Source organism: Dromiciops gliroides, chromosome 1 (assembly GCF_019393635.1).
Source record: "Dromiciops gliroides isolate mDroGli1 chromosome 1, mDroGli1.pri, whole genome shotgun sequence".
In the NCBI taxonomy this organism is placed as follows: Eukaryota; Metazoa; Chordata; class Mammalia; order Microbiotheria; family Microbiotheriidae; genus Dromiciops; species Dromiciops gliroides.
Window position 1 is genome coordinate 428,488,144 of NC_057861.1, and position 24,814 is coordinate 428,512,957.

General features: G+C 35.7%; 1 protein-coding gene across 2 annotated transcripts in view; it reads left to right on the forward strand.

Moving 5' to 3' along the window:
- HOMER1 (homer scaffold protein 1) overlaps positions 1 to 24,814 on the forward strand; it is a 175,166-nt gene that overhangs the window by 74,894 nt on the left and 75,458 nt on the right. The window contains exons 4-6 of one of the 2 annotated variants that reach the window (XM_043969733.1): positions 8,600 to 8,692; positions 13,458 to 13,550; positions 18,733 to 18,872. In XM_043969733.1, the coding sequence (XP_043825668.1) occupies positions 8,600 to 8,692; positions 13,458 to 13,550; positions 18,733 to 18,872 (326 nt within the window). The remainder of the gene's footprint in view (positions 1 to 8,599; positions 8,693 to 13,457; positions 13,551 to 18,732; positions 18,873 to 24,814) is intronic. The other variant, XM_043969742.1, reaches the window with a different exon arrangement.

Genomic DNA, 24,814 nt, shown 5'->3' on the forward strand with positions numbered 1-24,814 from the left:
ACATACATACATACATACATATACATACATACATATACATACATACATATACATACATACATATACATACATACATATACATACATATATATATATATATATATATATATATATATATATATATATATGATGGGGTCAGCTTGGTGGCGCAGTAGATAAAGCACTGGCCTTGGATTCAGGAGGACCTGAATTCAAATCTGGCCTCAGACACTTGACACTTACTAGCTGTGTGACCCTGGGCAAGTCACTTAACCCTCATTGCCCCACAAAAACAAAAAAATAGATATAGATATATAGGATGGGGGCAGCTAGGTGGTGCAGTGGATAAAGCACCGACCCTGGAGTCAGGAGGACCTGAATTCAAATCCAGCCTCAGACCCTTGACACTTACTAGCTGTGTGACCCTGGGCAAGTCACTTAACCTTCACTGTTCTGCCCCCCCCAATATAAATATAAACATAAATATAAATATATATATAGGATGCCTTGAAGTTTTTTCAGAGCATATAGCTCTTGAAGTGTTTGAGTATAGGCTCTCTCTTATAAAAAGAATCCTTATGATCCCTTTAATTTGAGGCTTTTCCATGTCATCAGACTGCCCTGTCTTGTAGATTTCCAGGATTATGTGACCTAGGTGAGCCAGACCATGGAGGAGGAACTATTACTGCCATACTCTTGCTGGGAGAGTTGGCCCCTAAGATGATAAAAAAGCAGGACTAAGTGGGCACAAGTAAACAGGAAAGTCTCCTGGATTCAGTTTGCATGAGCTTTTAAAGAGTTCACTGTGGAATTTTCCAAGTTTGTGGATGATATTTTAGGGATTGTGGGATTGGGCAGAAAAATGGTAGAGTGTAGCATCAATGGATGAGGGTAATACGCTTAGGAAAAAAGAATCCATGGGATGATGGGGTTGGAGCCTATCCTTTGTGACCCAGGAAAAGATGTAGGAATCACCATAGCTGAGAAAGCACATGTTTTGTGGGTTGTTATGGCCAAAAAGGCCAACTAAGTCCACGGTATCATCAGGAATAAATAAATAAATAAACCCAAGAAATAATCATCCTTCCCTTATATGAAACTGTGCTTATCATACTCTGTGCTTTTCGCTTTCACACCTTAAGGAAGTTATAGCAAGGCTAAACAAAGGATCGGGGGAAGAGAGGCACACTTAAAGTTTAAATTGTTCATTTTGTAATGATGAAAACTGAGGAGGTAGTGATCAAAGCATGTCAAATCATTCCAGATATAGATGGGATAAATAGATTTATTTACAAAATTCTGATGTATCAAAGTGAAATAACTGACTTAGATGTAAATCAAAGACAGTTTGCCTTCTACCATGACAGGGGCAAATTCCAGAAAAATTAAAATGTGTCATTTCAGTAAGTAGTAAATTTCTAGAACTAATTTCTCTTAGTTTTTTTTTTTACATATGTATATATGTGTGTATGTGTTTATTTAAATATATGTCTTCATAAAACAAAGATAGCATCATAATAGTATTTGTCATCCTGCTATTCAGGTGAATTCTTATTGAAATCTAAAGGTTCATTTAGAATCTACACATTCAATCTATAATTCATGGAATTAAAGCTGGCTTTAATTTCAATTGAATTCTACTTCTTTGGTCTTCAGAGAACAGAAAAAACAGGGTCTACTTCATTAAAAAATACTTCATAGGCTTACATTTATCCCTTAATCTTTTGCTTTCTAGATTAAGAAACCCCAGTTTCCCTCCTAGACTCTATCCTCTGTGTCTTCAGAACTCAATGTTTAAAACTCAATATATTTAATTTTTAATTTATATAAGAAAAATTTACAATCGACTACCATATGGGGAAATTATATAATAAACAAAATTAAAATAACTCTCCTTCTAAATATTTTCACATATATGTGGATGGATTCAATCCAAATTTTCTCCAGTTGATCTAAATGTATTAAGATGAGTCCTTTATCTTTTTGATATCATGGCCGGCTCTCCTTGGGCAGTCTGGTGAAGTCCAGAAACCTCATTAGCATTATTTTTCTAAATGCATTAAGTAAAATACATGGGATAATGAGGGAAACCACTTGTATTGAAATACAATTATCAGTTTGTTGTTTTCTTTTTTAAGAACAATTTTACTGGGTCCTAATTAAGAACCACAGTGTTAGAACACTAAAACTACAAAGGGAAGTTTGGATTGAGAAATATAAAGTCAAAGTTATTAAGAGCTAGATAGATATTAGAGATTAGAAAAACAACAGGGGAGGCTCTTCACATAAAAGCTGACTTAAAAGATGGTCAGTTTTAGAGAAAAGAGGAAATGTAAAAGCAATGCTTATGCTTAGCCTTACAGATACAATCACCCAAATCTAGTGTCCCACCTGTTTTGTTTTTTTCCCAGAAAAGTGGTAAGGAATCTGTCTTTGATTCATTTTATTATTATTACCACATAAAGGTAGGTTGAGTTATTTTTTTTAACATGGAGTTATTTATTTACAAGGCATAGAATCATAAATGTGGAGTTGGAAGGAACCTCAGAAGTCATCTAGTCTAACCCCTTCATTTTACAGATGAGGCAACTGAGGCTGAGGGCTTAAGTGGCTTGCCCAGGGTCACACAAGTAATGGGTATCAGAAGTAGGATTTGAACCCAAGTTTTCCAACTCTAGAGCTGGTTTTCTTTCTACCACATCATGTGTAGACAAACCAACATTTTTCAGTGCAATATCTTAACTATGCTTTATAGACTTTGGGCTGAAGTTTTTTAAACAGCCCACTATCAAAAAAGTTAAATAACCACCTTTATAAGATTAGCTGTATTTTGTATTTCAAGCAAACTAAGTGTCTAAATAGCTGCCGATTCATTACTTCATGCTAATTTCATTTTGCAGAAGAGGCTTTTAAGAAGAACAATTCAGTGGATTTCTCAAGGCAATTCATCATAATTCATTAATAACTGGATTAACTGAGAAAGCGGCCCAATTTGCAGAGAATTCTTTAATTTTCTTCTTTATTAATCATGAAATCATTTCTTTGTACGTACACTGTTGTCCAACCAATCTAGCCTTGTAACTATTACTCACCCTTGACATTTCATCTTTGAGTTCTGTACATTCACAGACTGTTCCCATGATTCATTTCCTTCACAACTCCCAGGAAACCACATGCTACAGGAGGCCTTTCCTGACTCCCTCACCAATTATCTTTTATACATTTTTGTAGATACTTCTGTCTTCCTATTGGTCCCCCCTGGTAGATTATATGCTTCTTGAGGTCAGAAATGGTTTCATTTTTGGTTTTGTATCTCCTATGCCTTGCACAGTGCTTGGCATGTGATAGACACTTAATAGATCCTTGATGTTCACATTCAGTTTTTAATTTGGACAAAAATAATATCCTAAATTTGAGGGGGGAAAGGTTATGTATCAAAGAAAAATGGCCCCCAAAAAGGATCGGAATGGCAAATATTGGACTATGCAATTTCTAAAATTTGCTCTTCCACATATAGTAAATTTCAATTTCTAGGTAGCATTGATGAAATATTCCATTACTCATGAAGATAATTTACTTCTTAAATAGTATAGCTACCTTGCTACCTGTAACTGTGCAGTCCAGATGGACATCTGTAATGAATACAACAACATCTAAATGAAGTAATACAATTGGAGAATGGAGTGTTTAAATCATTCAGTTTTCCTGTGCATTGTAGGTTAACCATTTATGCAATCAAATCAGATATGTCAAGGATTATACTGTAAAGGGATCTATTTTGTTTTAACTATGAAACTATATATTTTTAAATAATACAGTACTGTGTTAGTGATACATATTCAGTGAAATAATATAACTATTGATCACAGTATCAGAATTTGGAAGAGGCCCTATAAATAGAGAGTTAAAAAAATTTCTCTCATTTTAGCAAGTGTAATAGACCAAGGAATAGAAATAAACTGTTTCTCAGAAACTTTGCATAGATGTGAAGCTTTAGAAGTCCAGTAGAAGTGACAAGTGTTTCACAAGTTCAAGTAGAAAGAAGCATGAAAGCATTAGGAGGAATTGAGCAATTGGAAAGTCGGTACCTGGGATTAAAGAAGCAGTGAAAGTTAATATGGAATACTTAAGAGCCCCCCCCCCCAAAAAAAAAGCATATCACTAGAGCCTGATTTTATTTCCCTTAGCTCAAAATTAATTAATGTTGGCTTAAAGCATGTTGATAGAAGGAAAAGAGTTTTTTTAATTATTAGCAAATGGCAGCTAAATAGATTGTCTTGTCTCCTGGCAGGTCGAATGGAGATGCCAGGTTAAGTTTGATCTCCTATCCCTGGTTCTTTGGCTCCAGATGCCTATAAATGACATTTATAAGGCATCTCAAAATTACTCTAAAGCTTGTTTCCTTTTATCTTAAGGTTTTATACTAAGTTTTGAGTGTAGGTCTCTCAAGCCACCTGAGCTCTCTCTTGCTTTTGCCCCCTGACTTCCGGGTTCATTATGTTAGTAAGCATTTAGGACTTTGAGTGCTAGGCCAGCTTCCCTTATTTTATAGATTAGTTCATTTCAGGGGGGTCAAATTGATCTTTCTTTACTCTAGCATTCTAATTGCCCAAATGCAGGTTAAGAAGGTTAATGGTATATTGACAAGTATTTTATTAAGTACCTTTGTGCAAGATACCATAGAATAAAATTAGAACCTAAGTTTATATAGCTCTTTCAAGTTTACAGAATGCTTGCCTTTCAACCTGGTTAAGTAGGTATTATAAATATTCTTTCCCTTATTCTTACAGATGAGGAAACTGAGGCTAAGGGTTTAAATAACCTGCCGTATGATCAAATAGCCAATGATTGTCAGCATTAGGAAACCTGGATTCATGTCTCATCCCCAGGTCTAGTGTTGCCTGGGTATTTTTTGGCTCCCCCACCCCCACCCCGCCCCTTGCATTCACTATACTGCCTCTTCTATATTTTGCAGTATTGAAGTGCAAAGACTGAAATTTTCATTCTAAAGCAGAAATCACTTAAGATCTTTTAAAGAGGAATTAAAAGCAATCTGAGGTTTATTATTCAAGAACTGTTGATTTTAAGGTCTTTTTAAACCATTAATTTTAATTGATCTGAAGAAATCATACCCTTTGTCATTGAATCAGACATTTTTTTACGAGTATATCTAACCAAGAGCATGACATCTAATCAACTTGTTAAGGTGTGTTTCATGAATTGTAGACTAGAGATGAATGAAATATAAGCAGTGGCATTTTCCAAACAAACTTATAAATTTATTTTTCAATCATATCAGAACTGATATGAACCCAAGAATGTTCTCTTTGAACTAGTTAGTCATTCTGAGAGGCCCTATGCTTATTCTGGTGATGCTGATATTACTCAAGTACGTTTTTGAGCTCTTATTTGGGAATTGCTTTTGAATGTCCTCAACAGTGACCAATTTGTGTCCTTTTTAAAATGGATGTGATTTTTTTTTATGATAGCCAAACATTTTCAGAGAAAAAATCTAGTGAATGAGGTAGTTGACCAAGTGGTCTCCCACATAAAGTATAATCATAAGGGAATGAGATTACCATCAGAGTTCATCTACAAACTTCAGTTCCAAAACAAGAGTTCCAAAAGTGTTTTCACTAGTGGAATCATTGAATTAAGTGTATATAGATTGCTGGGGCAGCTAGATGGCACAGTGGATAGAGCACCGGCCCTGGAGTCAGGAGTACCTGAGTTCAAATCCGGCCTCAGACACTTAACACTTACTGGCTATGTGACCCTGGACAAGTCACTTAACCCCAATTGCCTCACTTAAAAAAAAAAGTGTATATAGATTGCTAAGGTGACTTCTGAGGAGGATGCAGCCATTTCATAGGGGAACACATGTAGCATTTTGTCTGAATCTCTCATTTATAGATGAAGAAAATAGGATTCTGAGATGTGAGGTACCATGCCCAAGGTCACCCAAGTAATGAGTTGCAGAGTCAGGATATGAACTCAGTTCTTCTAATACTAAGTTCAATGTTCCTTCTATTAAAATTGGCTACCTTTCCATTGAGAGGTGTGAGTTCTGGTATGTTTGTTCATTAAGCACCTATTTATTGTCTTTGCACAATGTGCAAAGCATTGCAAGGAAGATAATTAAGAAGAAAGCCTATTCTTAGGGGACTCATAATCTAGCCAGGGAAGTGGGATGGAGGAAGAGATTATATGATATGATCGATATATATATATATGTGTGTGTGTGTGTGTGTGTACATATATATGCAGCAGTTATCCAGAACATAGAAGTTGAAGAGAAATATGAAAATAAAGTGAGGCACAGGGAAGGAATGATCATTTCTTATTATTGCTTTATGACAGCCCTTGAGTTGGGCTATGGGTGGGTGTGATTTTTATAGGTAGAAGTGGAAAGAAAAGTATAGGGCTGCCTTTCTCAGCACAAGAAAATACTAATATGAAGCAACTAGTCTCATTTTGATTGAACTTTATACCTTGACTTCAGTTTTTCCCCCAGAAGATCAGACAATAAAACTTAAGAAGATATTGTTAGTTCATAGGAAGTTGACAGTGATTTTTTGAACACTTACTTTAAGAAATCTAATTGGGAATGAGGAAGACATATAAAATGCTGACAAATTACATCAGAGGACATTTGTTTTAACATTGCTTTTATTTCGCTTTTTTTTTTCTGATTTAGAACCTGTTTAGTTTTCTAAGTTTTCTCACCTACAGTTTAAAAGACTAGAGTGAAATAGATTTAACTTTTAATGCTGGAGTAATCAAGTTATAAGTGGTATGTAGTGCCTGGGATGAAAAGCAGTCTCTGTCGGGGGTGGCTAGGTGGCGCAGTGGATAAAGCACTGGCCTTGGATTCAGGAGGACCTGAGTTCAAATCTAGCCTCAGACACTTACTAGCTGTGTGACCTTGGGCAAGTCACTTAACCCTCATTGCCCTACAAAAACAAAAACAAAAACAACAACAAAAAAAAGAAAAGCAATCTCTGTCCTTACCTGAATATGTGTGTATATACACACCCAACCTACATATATGTAGACATATACATTTGTGTACATATCTTTATGTATAGGGGTGTGTGTATATATACATATATATGTATATATACGCAAATACATTTTGTGTACTTTGTATATTTAGGTTTACATATACAATTCTTTTAATCCCTAGTCAGAAATAATCTTTGCTCCTATGGAGCTGGCAGAGAACTTTGTTGATATAAATATATGTGGGAGTTCACCAAACAAACTGATGCCTCTCTCTTGCAGATTCTATAAAAATTTCAATAACACCTCATAAGTTTGCAGCATGTATGTGTATACACACATGTGCATATACACATGTGTGTGCACACATGCACACACCTAGCCGTAGCTGTATATACCCGTGTGTATATGTATGTATATGTGTATATATATATGCACACACATATATAAATGCACATTTATTGTGTTTCTTTACCCTTTGGGCAGGTCGAACTATTATAGAATACCCTTTTTCTTCCCAAAATGGAAATAGGGTAGGAATATAGGAGGAAGTTTGGTCAGGTTTTTCTATAACTCCATTTCCTTTATTTTTACCCCCATATCCACCTTCATTGAGGCAAGCCTTTTTGTTGTTGTTGTTTTTTATGGTCAATCTTCTTGGCAAATTTAACTCCCGTTGATGATGGGAATAGACTAATAGGTTACCACCTTCAAAAAGTAAAGAGATGCTGTTTATTTCTTTTTTAAAAAAATATTATTTTTATTATTATTATTATTTTTTTTTAGTGAGGCGATTGGGGTTAAGTGACTTGCCCAGGGTCACACAGCTAGTAAGTGTTAAGTGTCTGAGGCTGGATTTGAACTCAGGTACTCCTGACTCCAGGGCCAGTGCTCCATCCACTGTGCCACCTAGCTGCCCCGATGCTGTTTATTTCTAACCATCACTTTTTATAATTTTCTAAGTGCTCTCAGTACTTAGCATTTCATTTCATTTCATTTATTTTGCTTTTATAAGTGCTGCCAGTTCTGTAGACCCTGTGGAATGCTTCATTTCCTTTCTGCTGACACTGCAGCAGCTGTTGACTAAAACACTATTCCCAGAGCTAGCTAGCATCCATTGATAATGTTAGTAAGAAATGAAAAGGACTTCAACATTACTATAGGATTCATACATTGATGAAAATAACAAAGTAACATATGTACAGGAGCTCACTGTATGTAGAATGCAATAAAAATTAAACCATTCTCTAAATATCATACTTCTCAAGAGTAGCTGCTGTGCGAAATCCAATTACCGAAATAAAGTCTATTTAAAGGATAGCTTGTCTGGATTAATAAAGTGTTTCTCTTACTGATTTTTACCCCCACTTAATATTGGGACACTTTATTAGATTTGCTGCCAATAGAAGTCATAGTAATACGTTAATGTAAGTTTTGGGGGTATCATCTAATGCTTTATTTTATCACCATTTTAGTATGAGATGCCTAAATGATTTTTTTCACATATTTAAGCAATACATTTTCTCCTAAAGCTCATCCATTTAGAAAATTTTCAAAGTACATTTTATGAAATAGCTTTTTGTTTGATTAATGTATATAGTTTTCTTCATACCTTCAGTTTGCAGAAAAGTTTCAGGAATTCAAAGAAGCTGCTCGATTAGCAAAGGAGAAATCCCAAGAGAAGATGGAGCTCACGAGTACGCCCTCTCAGGTGGGTATCAAGTTCTTCTTCTCCTCTGTCAGGCATGGTGTGCCAGGCAGTTTCTTTTATGCTCATTTTGAATCAGGAAAAATAATGGAGAAAGTCAAGGTAATTTTCAAAATGGAAATAGGCAATTTTTTATTATTATTATTAATTATTATTATTATTCTGCATGCATTGGTGGAGAATAGTTCTCTGCTTTATTGATCTAAAAGGGTCTGGTTTATTAAAATTAGCTTTTAAATGTCAAAACTCAAATTTTTAAAAGTCTGCAAAGTACTCTGAAACCAAATAAGTTAACTAAGTATACGATGGCTGTGTTACTTCATATAATCCTAGTTCTGTAGATTGGGAAAACCTAAAATCAATTTAGCAGATACTTTCATCCTGTCTACTTAAAACCCAGAAATATGCAATGCATTGTAAAGATTATAATTTTATAAGAGTCATTGATAAGTAAGTGACTTTCTCTTCCCAACTAGCAAGTTGAGTCAGTGCCTGTTTACCTTTCTTTCATCACAGTTTTCTTTTGAAGGTCAATCAGAACTCCAAATAAAGTTTCCTGAAGTGGGTCTGGAGTACTATACAGTAGGTTCATTAAATGAATCTCAGTATTTGTGATCTTGTAAGTGTGGGTCCTCTCTTCCCTGACTAGACCATAATCCTTTTACTCTTAGTTAGTAATTATCATGCTGCTGTGGCCAAAAAATCCATTACCTGAGAGCTTCTCTCTTGGAGATGAGCTTCTCTGAAGTTAAGTCCCACACTAATATAACCATTACCAGGTTCATCTTTCAAGTCCTTGCAGCTTAGGACTTGCCAAAGCTAGTCTAGAAGACTAGTTCTAGAAGAACCCAGAGTTATCTTTGTGACGCTCTGCAATATCAGAGTTCACCATGAGTATTTATTACTTAAAGAGCAAACCCACGACCTTTTTTTGGCATTAGCATAGTTTCCTAATTGTAATTTATTGGTAACAATAGTTTTAAGACATGCTGAAGTCTGGTAAATAAAGCATTTCTCTGCAATGCTAATTTTTTTCTAAAATAAGCTTTTTGGGTGCCAAAAACCACTAAGAGTTCAAATTGAAACAGCTTAAATTAGAACCCAAAATATTTTGGTAGCCAGGGTGAAAGATGAGCATATCAAGATCAGAACCCTCAAAATGACCACTTTCTTGGTCCCTTCCATGTAAAATAAATGAATAAAGTCAAAAATAAAAGAGCAGTTAAGGTTAGCATATCCCAAATGCCCAAACCCTTAGGGCTTTTTGGATTTGATATTTAAAAGAATATGAAAGTATTATATAAATTGCATCACATATTTGAAATTTTTTTCCTTTCAATTAGACATTTATTTTCTCTCCTTCCTATCTCCTATTCTCTGAAAGCTTGACAGCTCTCCCACCAGAGGTACTAGTCTTCCGTGAACCCTATACCCTAACCAATCTCCTGTCTTCCCCATTGAGAAGAAAAAAACCCAACTTCATAAGAAATATGCATAGTTAAGCAAAACAAATGCTCCCACTGGCCATGTCCAAAATTATGTGTCTCACTGTACACCAAGTCCACCACTTCTTTGTTAGGAGATCATTATTAATTAGTTCATCCTCTGAAATTGTGGTTTGTCATTGCATTGATCAGAATTCTTAAGTCTTTCAAAGTTATTTGTCTTTACAGTACTGTTCTTGAAAGGAATATGACTTATTTAAATGTCTTACCAGAATTTAAACATTTTCTGTTAAATAATTTTAATGGTTGATAATATCTACTCTCTTTCAGCTGGAAAAAATTTTATAATAAGGTAAATTCATTGATTTAGCCAAATTATCTATTGAAAACTGCAGAAACCACACCCACCCCTTCCTATCATCACCCCCACCTCACTTATATTGTCTTTAATTCAGTGATTCTTTGCAGATGCCAAAAGTTAAATTCTTAAATTTTTGCAAGTACCTGAAAGGGAGCCCTTTTAAAAAAATCATGTTTCCTCTACTTGAAATGCAGTGTTCTTGGACTGATTCAGATTGACCCCTGGTTCAAAGCCATAGGCACTAGCAGGATCTCTGTGTAGTTTGTTGGAATAACGTGATGATCACTTTTGAATCATTTTAAAATCAAACTTTTCTTGGAGAGTTCTTGTTTTCCTATCCTTACTGACATAAAACCCTTTTGTCTTTTGTATGTTTTTGTCCCTGTAAACCTAGGGGGCTGATTTAGGTTGACTTATTAAAGCTAATCTGATTGTTGGAGTTCAGCAAGCAAACGGATGCCTCACTCTTGCAGATTCCACAGCAGTTTCAATAATGGCATGATCTGAGGGTCTCTAATGTCCCAGAATTACATTTTGCTATAGTACTGACTTATCCAAAAAGCCTCCCTCATCGTTACTTTATTTTCAGATCCCTATTCACATACATTACACTTAAGTAGTAGCAGAAATCCCTTTAAAACTGTTAGTTGCCTCAGAGGCATGTTTCAGAGAGAGTATTATGTCTTTCCAAAAAATTATAGAAGTCAATGTTAGTTTTGCTTTCCTGTTTTCAAATAGTTTCTCATAAAAAACTTTTATAAATTTTTATGTGAAAATGTACTTCAGAGACTAAGTAAGCTATCCCTGATTGTCCTTTCTATTTTTTATTTTTGCCATTATTCATTTATTTTACATGGAAGGGACCAAGAAAATGGTCATTTTGAGGGTTCTGATCTCGATATGCTCATCTGTCACCCTGGCGACCAAACTATTTTAGATTCAAATTTAAGCTCTGTTTCATTTTGAACTCTTAGAGCTTTTTGGCCACCCAGGCCCCAAGCCCAGTAAAGACCTGAGGTAGCATATTTAAAGGAATGTACTCCATGCCCAACTGTAAGGTAGTATCTAACCTTCAAGGTTTAACCCCACCCAAGGCTTAGTCAGTCTCTACCTGGTGTGAGAAGCACTATCTAAGAATTCTGGTGGAGATCCAAGAAATGCCTTTAAATATTCCTAAAAAGCCCTACCTTTTGATGGGCATGTTTTGAAAAGATCTGATACTTATGGCAAAGATGAAGCATTCCTAGTCAGATCCCTTTAATTAAAGGGGTAGATTTAAGTAAGTTGCCTTGTATCACATTTCTTTCTTTCTTTCTTTTTTCTTTTTTTTTCTTTTTTTTGGCGAGGCAATTGGGGTTAAGTGACTTGCCCAGGCTCATACAGCTAGTAAGTGTTAAGTGTCTGAGGCCGGATTTGAACTCAGGTACTCCTGACTCCAGGGCCAGTGCTCCATCCACTGTGCCACCTAGCTGCCCTGTATCACATTTCTAAATGAACTTTAGGGGGAAAAGTTTTACCTAGAGGAAGAATGTTATAGTAGAAGTGCTGTTCCTCTAGCATTTAAATCTCTGTTGTGTAAAAGGAGCAGCCCCAGGTGCTGGGAAATAGGAGAACAAACACATAAGCAATCCCTGACCTCCCACAAGTGTACATTCTACTGAGGGATACACACCACAGAAAAGTAATGCCTGGGAGGATTGCTGGTACCCGCGCTAAGCGTTGAGTGAAACCAAGGTGGGAAGTGAGAAGAATACATTTTAGGATTGAGGGAACCAGAAAATGGAATGCTAAGCCCAGGAATGGGTGATAAGTGGGTCTAGAACAGAGAGCAGATGTGAAACTGAATATTATGAAATAAATCTGGCAGAATTGATGGAAGCCAGACTGGGTAGGGCTTTAGGAATCAGGAGAGCCAGTTCCATGAATACTTATTAGTGCCTATGGTGTATACAAGGAATTGTTCCAGGTTCTGAGGAAACACAGAAACACAACATTTCTACCCTCAAGGAATTTCTGTTCTACTCAGTTCTAGACCAGGCACTACCACTTGCTAACTATGACCTTGTACAACTCACTTCTCATAGTTACCCATTTACTGGAAAAGATCTTAAGGGCCATCTAATCCAGCTCCCTCATTTAGCAAGTGAGGAAACAAACAGTAAAGAAATTAAATGGTTTGTCCAAAGATCATACAGGTAGCAAGTAGAAAAGCTGGAGTTCAAATCCAGGCTGTTTGAGCCCAGATCCAGTGGCCACAGGCCCTGTGCGCCTCTTACCTTTCCTGGAAAATGTGGGAATTGGCTATATAATTTCTAAGGTCCTTTCTAGGATTAAGTAGAGTCACATGTAAATAGTTATTTGACTTTTTTCCTCCTTCATTAGTGTATAATAATCATTATTTTGATCAATGATTTCACTGAAGGTGGGTTTTCCCTACATTATGTAAATCACAAACCCCTCTAGATCTTTGGTCATTTATTTCATTTCATTTTCCTAGTACATATGATAAAAGCAAACCCTTTTTCCTTGGTGTAGAATTCGTGCTATCTGTTTAATATTCCTCTTTCGAATGAATTATTTTTCATTAGATGCGAGCAGCCTCAGTCTTGTTTTCTAATTATGTTAAAAGGAGATAGTCTGTAGCTGGTGGTTTGGGGGAGGGGAGGAGGGATCTCATTATTAAGCACCATCATGATATTGGACATTCCTCTTCACTTTTCTATGTCTTTCTTCATCTGTTAAAAATGTGCAGCCTTGACTAAAAGTTTTAAGTTCTCTTTTAGGTCTAAAGTTATTATTATTTTTTTAATTTTACTAAGAATTGGTCAGTTTCTATAAATTTGTGGGTTAGTTTTCCTCTGAAGCTGGGTGTACTTTATTCAAGTATGACCTTGCTGTATTGTATTAGTTGGCCCCAAATGGCTTTTATTTTTTGTACTCTGTTTTGCTTATCTATGAACAGAGAAGAGGTGAAAAAAGCAGAAGGGGAACCCATCAGGGTGGGACTACTTCCTTCGAACAATCAGGGCATATTTTATTGAAGAAAGGCTACGTGGTAAGGTTTCAAGTAGAGATATCAATCTTATAGGCATGAAATCAGATTTATTGAATGTCTAAAATTTTTTATTTTTTTTGGGAAAAAATGATTGCAAGAAGTTAGGTCCTTGGTTTTGTATAATCTACAAAAGCCATTGTTTCTAACAATGCAAGTCTCGTTAAAACCATTACAGAAAGACTTTACTGCCATTTTTGCCACTACTGGCCAGGGGTGTATAGGCTTGAATTGGTGGGAAGATAACCCACAAGTCTTTAATTCTTGCCTCAGAAAGTTAATTCTGAAATCCTCACCCCCATCTATTATAATTCATCTATGTTGTTTCTTGCTCAACTCATGCTCTCCATCCCATTTTTTTTATTCTTTTTTTTTTTTTTTGCGGGGCAATGAGGGTTAAGTGACTTGCTCAGGGTCACACAGCTAGTAAGTGTCAAGTGTCTGAGGCCAGATTTGAACTCAGGTCCTCCTGAATCCAGGGTCGGTGTTTTATCCACTGCGCCACCTAGCTGCCCCACCTCATTTTCAATGAAATCAAAATTTTCCTACTTTGAAACTAATGGTAGAATTCTAGAAATGAGTTTACTCAAAGAGAAAAGAGATATTGTCCTATTGAAAGTTCCCTTTTCAAGAATCGGCCAGTATTTGGTGACCTTATCCCAACCAAAAATGATCGTTGTTATTTAGACTTCTGGAACTTACTGAAGTATTTATTTCCATACTATTTATAGTTTTTATGCTGATACTTGAGGCCCATAATAATTTCTCACATTTATTTGGTGTTTTAAAGTTTGTAAAGCATTTTACGATTGTTATGTTTATAGATGTTATTTGATCCTCACAACAGTCTTGGAGGTAGGTGTTATTGTCCCCATTTTACAGTTGAGGAAACTGAGGTAGGCAGCAGTTAAATGATTTGCCAGGGTCTGAGACTGGATTTCAATTCCACTCTTTCTGACTCTAGGTTTAACACTCTATCTACTGAGGCTCCTAGCTACCCCATAAAGGCATTAAATATGGGAAATTTATTTCCCATTTGTCATAATCTGATTCCTACTGTACCTACTTTTAGTACGAGGCCATTCTCAGATATAAGATTATCTGTATCAGAACCAGTGAGAGATCTCCACTCTCCAGTACAGTATTCTGCCTTTCTCTCTGGGGATAAGGGCTAGGCAAGGGCAAAGCTGGCCCTGGACAAAGTGGTGAAATATTTTAACATCATGGTAGGCTTGGGTACATGCATTCCTATCTCTGCTCTATTTCCTCTTTCCCTGTCACCTGCCTTTAAGGTTTTCAAAACCGGAATATTAAATTACTCTACTCAAATGTGGTTTGTTTTTCCCTCATTTCACCATCAGTATAGATAAACATATGTTTAGTGGCTCTTTACTTGGGATGATGAAAAGGATAGACTCTCCTGGCCATAGCCACTCGGTAGGGAATTAGGGAAAGAAAGGAACTCTAAATGTTTTGAGTATAGTTTTGTGGTGAATCTATGACACATCCTGTTTCTTTTAATAATTATCTGGTCACATCTGTTGCCTTTGGCTTTCTGATGATCTGTGCCCCAAAACTCGTGAATATAACCAGATTTTTGCCAAGACTAGATGTTTGCAACATGTTTTCTGTATTTTGGCTAGCTCTTCTTTCCTGATTACGGAATTAGAAAAAAAGTCTTTCTAGAAATAGTCAGATGCCTTCTTTAAAAGAAGTCATATTTCACATTTGTATGAACTCACTTTTAACTTTGAGAAAATTCCACCTTCCCCATGGGGAAGGCATGGAGTGAGGGCAGTGAGTGGAGAAATGCAGTTTTTGCTGCTTTCATTAGCTCTTATATTAAATCTGTTTGTAGCCACACTTTCTAAAGTTTTTTTTATAATCCTTAATTGTTGTATGCATCTAAATAAGTTTAAGAAATCCTAATTACAAAATGATTAGGTTTGCATATAGGAGCCTTGCATTCTAAGAGATGTACACTTTAAAACCATACATTTTTGTTACATTTCATTTGACATTTATAGCTGTGACGTAATATGATTACCTGGGCTTTGGGGGCTAGGTCAGATTCCCCAAGAAGTGACACAAATTTAAGATAAAACCAAAACAAACTACATAAACACTGAAGGTGTGGTTTTAAATTTTTTTTTTTATTATTCTGAACCTGACAAAAAAATACTAACCTGCACATCTCCATATACAAAGAGGAACAGGAAAACAAGATTACATAGGGAACTGTAAATCTCTCTTATGTATAGTTTACATTTGTTGTCAGATATAAAACAAATTGAACACAGTTCCAAAACTGTCCTGCTTATCTGTATCTCCTTTTAAACTTCCTATTTTTCTAATGCATTAAAAAAAAAAAAAACCTTCATTGATGCTTTTCTTTTGGGGGTGGGGGAAGTGGGATCGCTATAACTACCCTCCTCTTCCCCTCCACCTTTCACCTCAATTTTAAAAAAATCCCTCTATTGTAACAAGCCTAATAAACAAAAATAGATTTCACCATTAGCCATGTCTAAAAGAATGTCTCATTTCTCATCTCCAGTCTATTAACTCTCTAGGGTCTAGTTAGATATAGATATAGGTATAGGTATAGATATAGACTTAGATATTTTATCTTAAATTTCTATTATATTTGATCCAACCTTTGCTTTCATAATTTTAGAGCTGGAAGGGACCTTGGAGGCCCTGTTGTTTAAACCTCCGTATTTTACAAAGAAGGAAACTAAGCCCCAGGGGTTAAGTGACTTGCTCAAGTCACAGGGGGAGTGACAGCTGAGATTCAAGTTCAGGTTCTCTGATTCCAAATCCAGCCCTCCTTCCAGTGCCCCCATGCTGCCTTCATGGACAAATATAGGCCAAGAATGAGAGAGATCTTGGGGGGAGGGGGGATTGGATTATTCCTCAGTCCTGCAGTCCCATATTGGGTCTAGTCCAGCTTATCTGGGTAAGGCAGAATCTTGCAGTCTCAGCTCATGGGTGATGACAGCTCCCCCATGGCTCATGGGGATTGCAGCAGGTGGGGTAACACCATCTGGGGTGGGAGGAGGCAGGAGTGCAGCTGTATGGTGGTTAATTGGGATTGCAGCATGTTGGGGGGGTGGCAGTTCCCCATATAGCGGAGGATTAAAACACCACGTGTGGGATTGTTTAATTTTGTAGCCCTTGTCTTTGTCTTCTATCTTCCCCTTTCTCATCCCATCCTTTAATTTTCACTCTTAATAAAGATTGTTAGCATTCCCTACACCTGTGCTGCAAGCCCCTAATACTTTACCCCACCTCCCTGCCCCTTGGAGCCACAGTAGCATTTACCCTGAGGTTGGAAAGAGATAGAGTCTGGAGCCCAGACATTTGTGTCTTCTCTCCCTACACTCCCTTTTTTTTTTTTTTTTTTTTTTTTTGCGGGGCAGTGGGGATTAAGTGACTTGCCCAGGGTCACACAGCTAGTAAGTGTCAAGTGTCTGAGGCCGGATTTGAACTCAGGTACTCCTGAATCCAGGGCTGGTGCTCTATCCACTGCGCCACCTAGCTGCCCCCTCCCTACACTTTTTTTTTTTTTTTTTTTTTGCGGGGCAATGAGGGTTAAGTGACTTGCCCAGGGTCACACAGCTAGTAAGTGTCAAGTGTCTGAGGCCGGATTTGAACTCAGGTCCTTCTGAATCCAGGACCGGTGCTCTATCCACTGTGCCACCTAGCTGCCCCCCCTCCCTACACTCTTAATCTACAACTGATGCACTTTTCCCTCTACTCCTAACCTGTCCCAGTACTCCTCTAGATAAATTCATGAGTGGCATGGAGGAATCATAGAACCCAAGTTATTCCCCTTTAGTTCTGTTACTTATCTTGTTTGTAGAGACTTTCCTACTAATTTGTACCTACTTGGGCTTGTTACTTATCTGTTGGTGCTAGTTATCCAGTCGATCCAGATTTTTAAAATTTGATTCATCCTATCCTAGGAAAAGGGATGATTGTGTCTTTCAGTGCCAGAGAGAAAAGTTGCTTTCTAACTTCTTTTCAGCAAGCCAATCACAGTCAGGGTAATGGGGGTGATGGCTCAGAACTGCTGTAAATGGAGCATACGCTAAAGTAGCAGTGATTGTGTTTATCATGAAACATTTAAGCTCAGAGATTTGTCGTAGTTCTCTTCCACATGCTGCAGAGAAAACATTTCTTAGCCCAGAGATTCACAGTTAGTGAGTATTGAAAGAGTAAGAGGATTCAAGTAGAGTATTTCAAGGGCTATAACAAACAGTCTAGGGGTGCCTGCTCCAAGAAATCAGCTGGTGAAGGTCAAAAATGACAGTAGCCCTCCTCTCTTTTATGCCACCACTTCTTGGTTCTTTGCTGTGAATTTTATAAGTTCAGGTCTCCTAGAGGGGATGCATCCCTGCTTTTTTTCTAGATGCACCTTTTTATCCTCTGATTCTTTCTAGACCCTCATCTAAGTAACTTTTACAAGATTTATCAAATTGTACCAGCTTCCAATATTAAAATTTGAGACCATGATGGAAGCTGTCCTAGTAAGAATAATTATGAGACTTTGGACTTTAAAAGAAATTCTCAGTGTTTTCCAGAGGGACTAATTAAACTTGCATTGTTATGCAAACATTGATTAAAGACAGAAAAAATAGACGGGGAAATTTTGTGAAGAAAAATGATCAGAGCATGAAATTTCTAGAGTGGCAAAGCCAAAATGAAGAAACATTACCATGAGAGCTCCTTTTGAAGCTCTTTTATTTTTCTTTTTTAATCTGCCTTTGTATTCATGGTTTTGTCAGAGATGAGAAGCAATGAATCTACAAGAGTTGTCTCTCCTTCCCAGGGCTCTAATATTTTCCCCCTCAACTCTTGTTCATTTTCTTTTGTGCTTTCATTTTTTTCCTACTACTTTCTTCATATATCTTCGGTTGTGGACAAGTAATTGCTTAGATAACTGATAAACTCTAAGATTAATTTAAATTGTTTGCTTTTAAAAACAGAATATTTATAAATTTATAAAACTTTTGTTACTTTCCTGTATGAGTTGTTTTATTTATGTAAAGATATTCCTTTCCAAGTTTAATTTTTATTCCATATGATCTTTAAGTTTTAGTTGAAATATGGACCATAAATGATTGTACATCATACTTTTAATATGACATGAAGTTTAACTAAAGTTCAATTTTTCTTTTTAAAGGAATCAGCAGGAGGGGATCTTCAGTCTCCTTTAACACCAGAAAGTATTAATGGGACAGATGATGAAAGAACTCATGAAGTGACACAAAACTCAGAACCAAGGGCTGAACCAACCCAGAATGCATTGCCATTTTCACATAGGTACAGATTCAATTCAAGCATCATGATTAAGTAACAAATGTGTGGTGTGCTCTTACTTTGCATATGTTTGATAAGGTTTAATAGCACTGAATGAAAATTCCATGCTGGGTCTCCTTTATTGTTTTTTTTCAAAAGGTACAGTTTCTATTTATCCACAAATGAAATACCATAAAAGCTCACTAATTTGGAATTTGCAGTCATTCAGGTGGGTTGAGCTAAAGGTTACTTTTGTATTATCTATGCAGAAAAGATTTGCTGAGCAAATTAATATAAGATTTCAGTGAAACAGTGAATATGACTGTGATTCTCAGTTTTTTTAACATGGTGTCCAAAGGGTCCTTCTTCGATTAGCTTTGTTTTACTCTATGTACTTAAGAGACACAACCATCCTTCTGGAAAACAAAATTATAATGGTCTGGTCTTTCCAGATTTGTCTGAATTAATGAGGATTTACAACATTGTTTTCAAAAGTAGTTTTCATAGAGAAAAAAAGTAAGCCAGTTGAGGTTTGAGAACTTATATAGTGAATTTTTGTCTGTTTTATTCTTGAGATTCTTTTAATAGGAAATAATATTGAAATACTTTTAAAAATATCAGATCAATTTTTACTTTTGTATCAAACCAATAACTCTGACCATATGTGGTAGGTAGTTTTAGGGGAGCTACAGAACTTCTGTGAAGTTAATATAAAGTAGACACTTGGATTTATCCCAGTTTTAAGGAAGCACTTCTCTCTCTGAAACCTTAAAAGAGGTAACCATATTTAAAATTCATAGAATGGTGTAAAAAATGTTTTGCTTTGTTGCTCATTAGTCCTTTTGAGGACATTAAAATTGAATTCTTATCTGTAGTATTAAGACTTTGGTTTGCATGCTATGGAATGGGCTAGACATGGAAATAAAATATTCTGAATGAAAGCTTTTAACAAATTACATTTTCTGAAATTTAGTTTTATTAAATTGGAATTAGAACAACACAGGACTATCCTCATTGTCTTGCCCAGACTCTATGTAGCTCAGTCTTGAAGTAATTCTTAACCAGAACCAGAGTAAGGGAAGTCTTGCACTTTTTTAGTAAGAATCATATGCTTTGGATCCAAAAGTCTTTTTGGAAAGAAGTAGAATACCTATTAGATTTGGGGGGAAAAATAGTTAATATAACATTTTATTATTCAGAATGCTAAGAATTTTGCTTAATGCAAAAATATATTTGAGTGGCTGTATATTTTTATATTTTGAACTGTTCTCAGTAAACAACTTTTTTTGTCAGAAAAATTGTTGCATGAAAAAAAGAAGTTTCTCTTGATTTCTACTGTCTATGTTTAACTCGTCACATGATGTTTTTGGATACTCAAGAACTAAAGAGGGAGACTTAATATTTGAGTAGGCTGGTGGTTTTTTTTTTCTTTTGTATAAAAAACATTAATTGGGATGATTGGGAGAAGAAATCCCACATCCTCAAAACTCTTATTAAAGTTTTTGCCAGCCTTGCCCATGGGATTGCTGACTTAGCTGCCCTATGCATAGTTAAGAATTAGCTTTATTTGACTGGCATTTAAGTGAATTGTGTGACTTAACACTTCTAGCATTGGGAAGCTAGAAATTGTGTTAGTATTTGCCAATTATTTACTTTCAGGTACCTCTAGTTTTGGGAATATTATTAGTATTCTACCTAGGTTCCATTTTTGATGTTGCCACCTAGACTTGGTCTTCTGCTAGTGACATTTTATATGCCAGGGTGTCTCCCTAGTTTGGGGTCACTTTTTTTTAATGTAGCACTCCCTCAACTAGAAGCAACTGCAGTTTAGCCACGGATGTGTTATTCTGCTCACAGGAGCCACTTAATTGTTATCAGTCCCAACATTGTGTATATTTGTGCCATGTTTGATTTTCATTGTCCAACTCAAAATGGAAATAGCTTATAATTTTCATGGCAGTTTGCAGATATAGAAGGGCTAGAGTCAAACTTTGATATTTATTTTCCCTAAAAATAGTTGTTTTTTTTAAAATTCAGTGTCTTGGTAAAGCATGGCAGATGTGAAGCCTTTCATTTCGGGTAGCTTTTAATATTAAGGGGCCACATTTGACTATGCTACTTAAATGTGTAGCACAAATAATTTAAAATTTCACTTTTTACTATCTTTCCAAATATGTCTTTTCCAAGATATGATCTTTAAAAATTTTGTTTTGATACAAGTCAAAACAGAAACCTATACAAAAAAGGATTTTTTTTGCTTTAAAGTCTAGAAAAATGAGATGACAATATTTTTGTATAGACATTTTGTTTCTTATAGTCGGCATCAGTTTCACAGAATAGGATAGAGCTAGAAGGGACCTTAGAGATGGATTCCAAAGTCCAAGGTCATACACTTAGTATCAGATTTAGGAGTAGAATAGAAATCTGAAAAACAAAACCACCACCTTATTTAGCGTGTAATCTCCAACTTCTTTCCTCTGTTAACTTTGATCAATTCTGATTTTTTTTTAAGTGCTAACTGGTTAGTTTTGCTTCTTTTCTCTTTCATGAACTGTGTGACATATGCTGATTGGATGACCTTGAGCCAATCACTTAACTTGTAAGCTCTCTAGGCAAATTTCTAATACTATATAAATTGTAGAAAAGTTGCTGACCTGTTAGGAGAGGTAGTTTTTTTCATCTGAGAGTGTCTTAAACCAGTGAAATAGAAAGTTCAGTCTTTTTTTCTATTCTGGCCCAATATTCTATGAAGGTTACTTACCAAGTAACACGGACAAGTTGCCAGTGTATACACCAGGTGAAGTGAAAGGGGGAAACAACTGCCTACCTTTGGCAGGGGGAGGAAGGGGAGACCCTGGGAATTTAAGCAATTCTACATAAAATTCCTCTCCATCTAAATTTCTAATTTTTTTTTCAAAACAACTTTTCAATTGAAAGGCTTATTTACCTTTGAATTTAAGCTGATATAGTTTGGCTCACTCACCAAAAAGAATCTTAACTCATTTGTTAATCAGACTCTCCAGTAAGATTGCTGTTTTAGAGGCTTTGCCTTTGATAACATATAGGAACAGGGAAATATGTTATTGGGTCTCTATCGGTCTTTATTATCCAGGCAAGCTGTTCACCTCACAAGTATTATCCACAAGGAGATTCTGATTTTACCAGCTGAGTAAGCTAGGGAGCCATGTCCTAATTTCTAGTAGCTGTTTCTCTACCTGTGTATATGTTGTCAAGCTCCTATTTTAAAAGATTTCTAAACAGAGGATGATTTTTAAGTGTGAAGTTATTTTTTTGACACCGTGGAAGTTGTTATAAAAATTTGTGGTAAAATTAGCTATTATCTTTCACTTTTTTGTGCATTAACATATAATGTCACTATTTCCATTTAATTGATTCAATGCAATTTTATGATCCTCAAATCTGCATTATTATAGGTTGAAAAACTGCTGTCATCTGGAATTTTAAAAATTTGGAACAAACTTACTAGTGTATATTAACTATTCAGGAAGCTATCTTTGTATTGATAGTTTTAATAAGAATTTGATGAATTTCCTTAGTGGAACAGAGGTTCTTTTAACCACTGTTTATATTTAACTCTCAAGATAGAGACAGTTTGCTTTCAGACGGTGCTGTTCAATTTTATGCATTTTGTTGGTACTGCATGTATATTCTATTCTGTAAGGAAAATAACTTTCTGCTAGTCCATGTTTCCTATGGTTTTCGTTAAAGGATGTACACAGAATCTTCCCTTTCTAGTAGACTGACTTTGTTCTAGTCCTATGCAACAGCAATTTTTCTAACAGCTTTGAAATAGGGTAGGTTTCATTCCACTCACAACTCTAGTTAATTTTTCAGAGGTTTCTTAATTTCACATTTATTGGACTTTGAAAGATCTAGTTCCTTTGCAACTGGATTACTGAATTTAAATGTTCTTAATTTAATTGTCATTTGGGGCAATTTAAAATAAAAATTTTATTGTGAATACCATACACTCTGTTATATAAGATTATTATTAAATATAATCCTATTGTTCCAAGTTAAAACAAGGAGTGGAAAAATGGTTAGTGTGAAGCTCTCTTTAAAAAAAAAAACAAACTTTTCCACAAATATGGCACCTATTTCCTTATTTTTATTATTAGTAAACAGGAGGCAGTTTCTGCACTGAAATACAACAACACCCAACACACCCTTTGCCATGATACTCATACTGCAACAGAAATGAATAAACTAGCAGTATGTGAACTGTGACATTTCATTAAGAAGTTTTTGTCATTAAGATTTAATTATAGATTATTTATAACCAAAGCTATAGAATTCATAATAGAGAATGACAAAGAATTATAAATTAGTTCAAAAAATGATTATTTTCTACCAAGCTATTTCCACCAACTATTGGATTAGGGTCTCTGTTCATCACAAGTCATGCCATCAGCTGTGATAGTTCTGAACTTGACCTGCATCTGTCACCATCCCCAAAGAAGCATCTAGTCAGTGTTTTTGGTAGGTCTATACAAAGTCAGTTAAAGCCTCTAGGCCCCAGGAGTTCATAGGCTGATGGGGAGTTTTATAAAGATCTTAATCCTGTTAGTTTTCCAATAAAGTGTTTCATTTTAAAAACATTTTGTTCCTACTTCGATTCATTTTTTAGAGTTGTAAGAGGCTTTAACCAATGAAATATCAATTGCTATTAAAATATTCAGTGGGGCAGCTGGCTAGGTAGTGCCATGGTACTTACAGTGCCAGGCCAGGAGTCGGGAAGGCTCACCTCCTGAATTCAAATCTGTCCTCAGACACTTTCTAGCTGTCACCCTGGGCAAGTCACTTAATGCTGCTTGCCTCAGTTTCCTCATTTGTTAAGTCAGCTGGAGAAGAAAATGGTGAATCTCTCCGGTATCTTTGCTAAGAAAATCCCAAATGGGGTCATGAAGAGTCAGATGTGACTGAACAACAACACAACAAAATATTCAGTATCATAAAGAGAAAATAATTTTATCAGTTCTTATGACATTATTCATACATTATCAATAGCCTATGTTCTTCAAATTGTTTCTGTACTAGTTAATAGGTTTATATTTATCCATCAGTTTACATTCATCTCAATCTTCTTATGATACAATATGTATTTTGATTTAAATGTTTTATTGTTTTATTTATTTTTTTACATTAGTCATTTATTAAAATGCTCGGTACAACCCCCACACTGGTATAACCTTCATAACAAAGAAAAATAAGCAAAAATTACCTGATTCAACAGTTACATCTGACCTTGTATGAAGCCTTCTTCCTTAAAAGCTTCTTTGCTGGGAGGAGGGAGCTATTATTATCATCCATTTTCTGGTACCATTATTGGTTTGTCAGTTTCTCACAGTTCAATTTCCTTTGTTTCCATTGTTTTTGTATATGCTATTATTTTGCTTATTTTGCTCTTTATCTATTTAATATAAATCTTTCCATGTTTTTCTGAATTCGCCATTTCATCATCTTATTGCACAGTAATAATTCCATTACATTCAGATGTCCCAGTTTTTTTAGTCATGCCCCAGATGATGGATATCAACTCTTTGCTACCTTAAAGAACACATCTATGAATATTTTGATATATCTTGAAACCTGCCTTCACTTTGATTTCCTTTAGATAGATATGTGCCCAGGACTGAGATCACTTGGTCAGAGGGTATGAACAGTTCAGTCATTCTTCTTAAATGATTCCAAACTGTCATCCAAATAGCCATCTATGATAGTTAAACCAATTCACAGCTCCACAAAAAGTATGTGTTCCTTCTAACACAGTTTCCTATTTTGGGGTCATCTTTGCTAATTTTCAAGGTATGAGGTAAAACTTCATAGTGCAAATATGCACATATAGTTATTTTTTTTTTTTTAGTGAGGCAATTGGGGTTAAGTGATTTGCCCAGGGTCACACAGCTAGTAAGTGCTAAGTGTCTGAGGCCGGATTTGAACTCAGG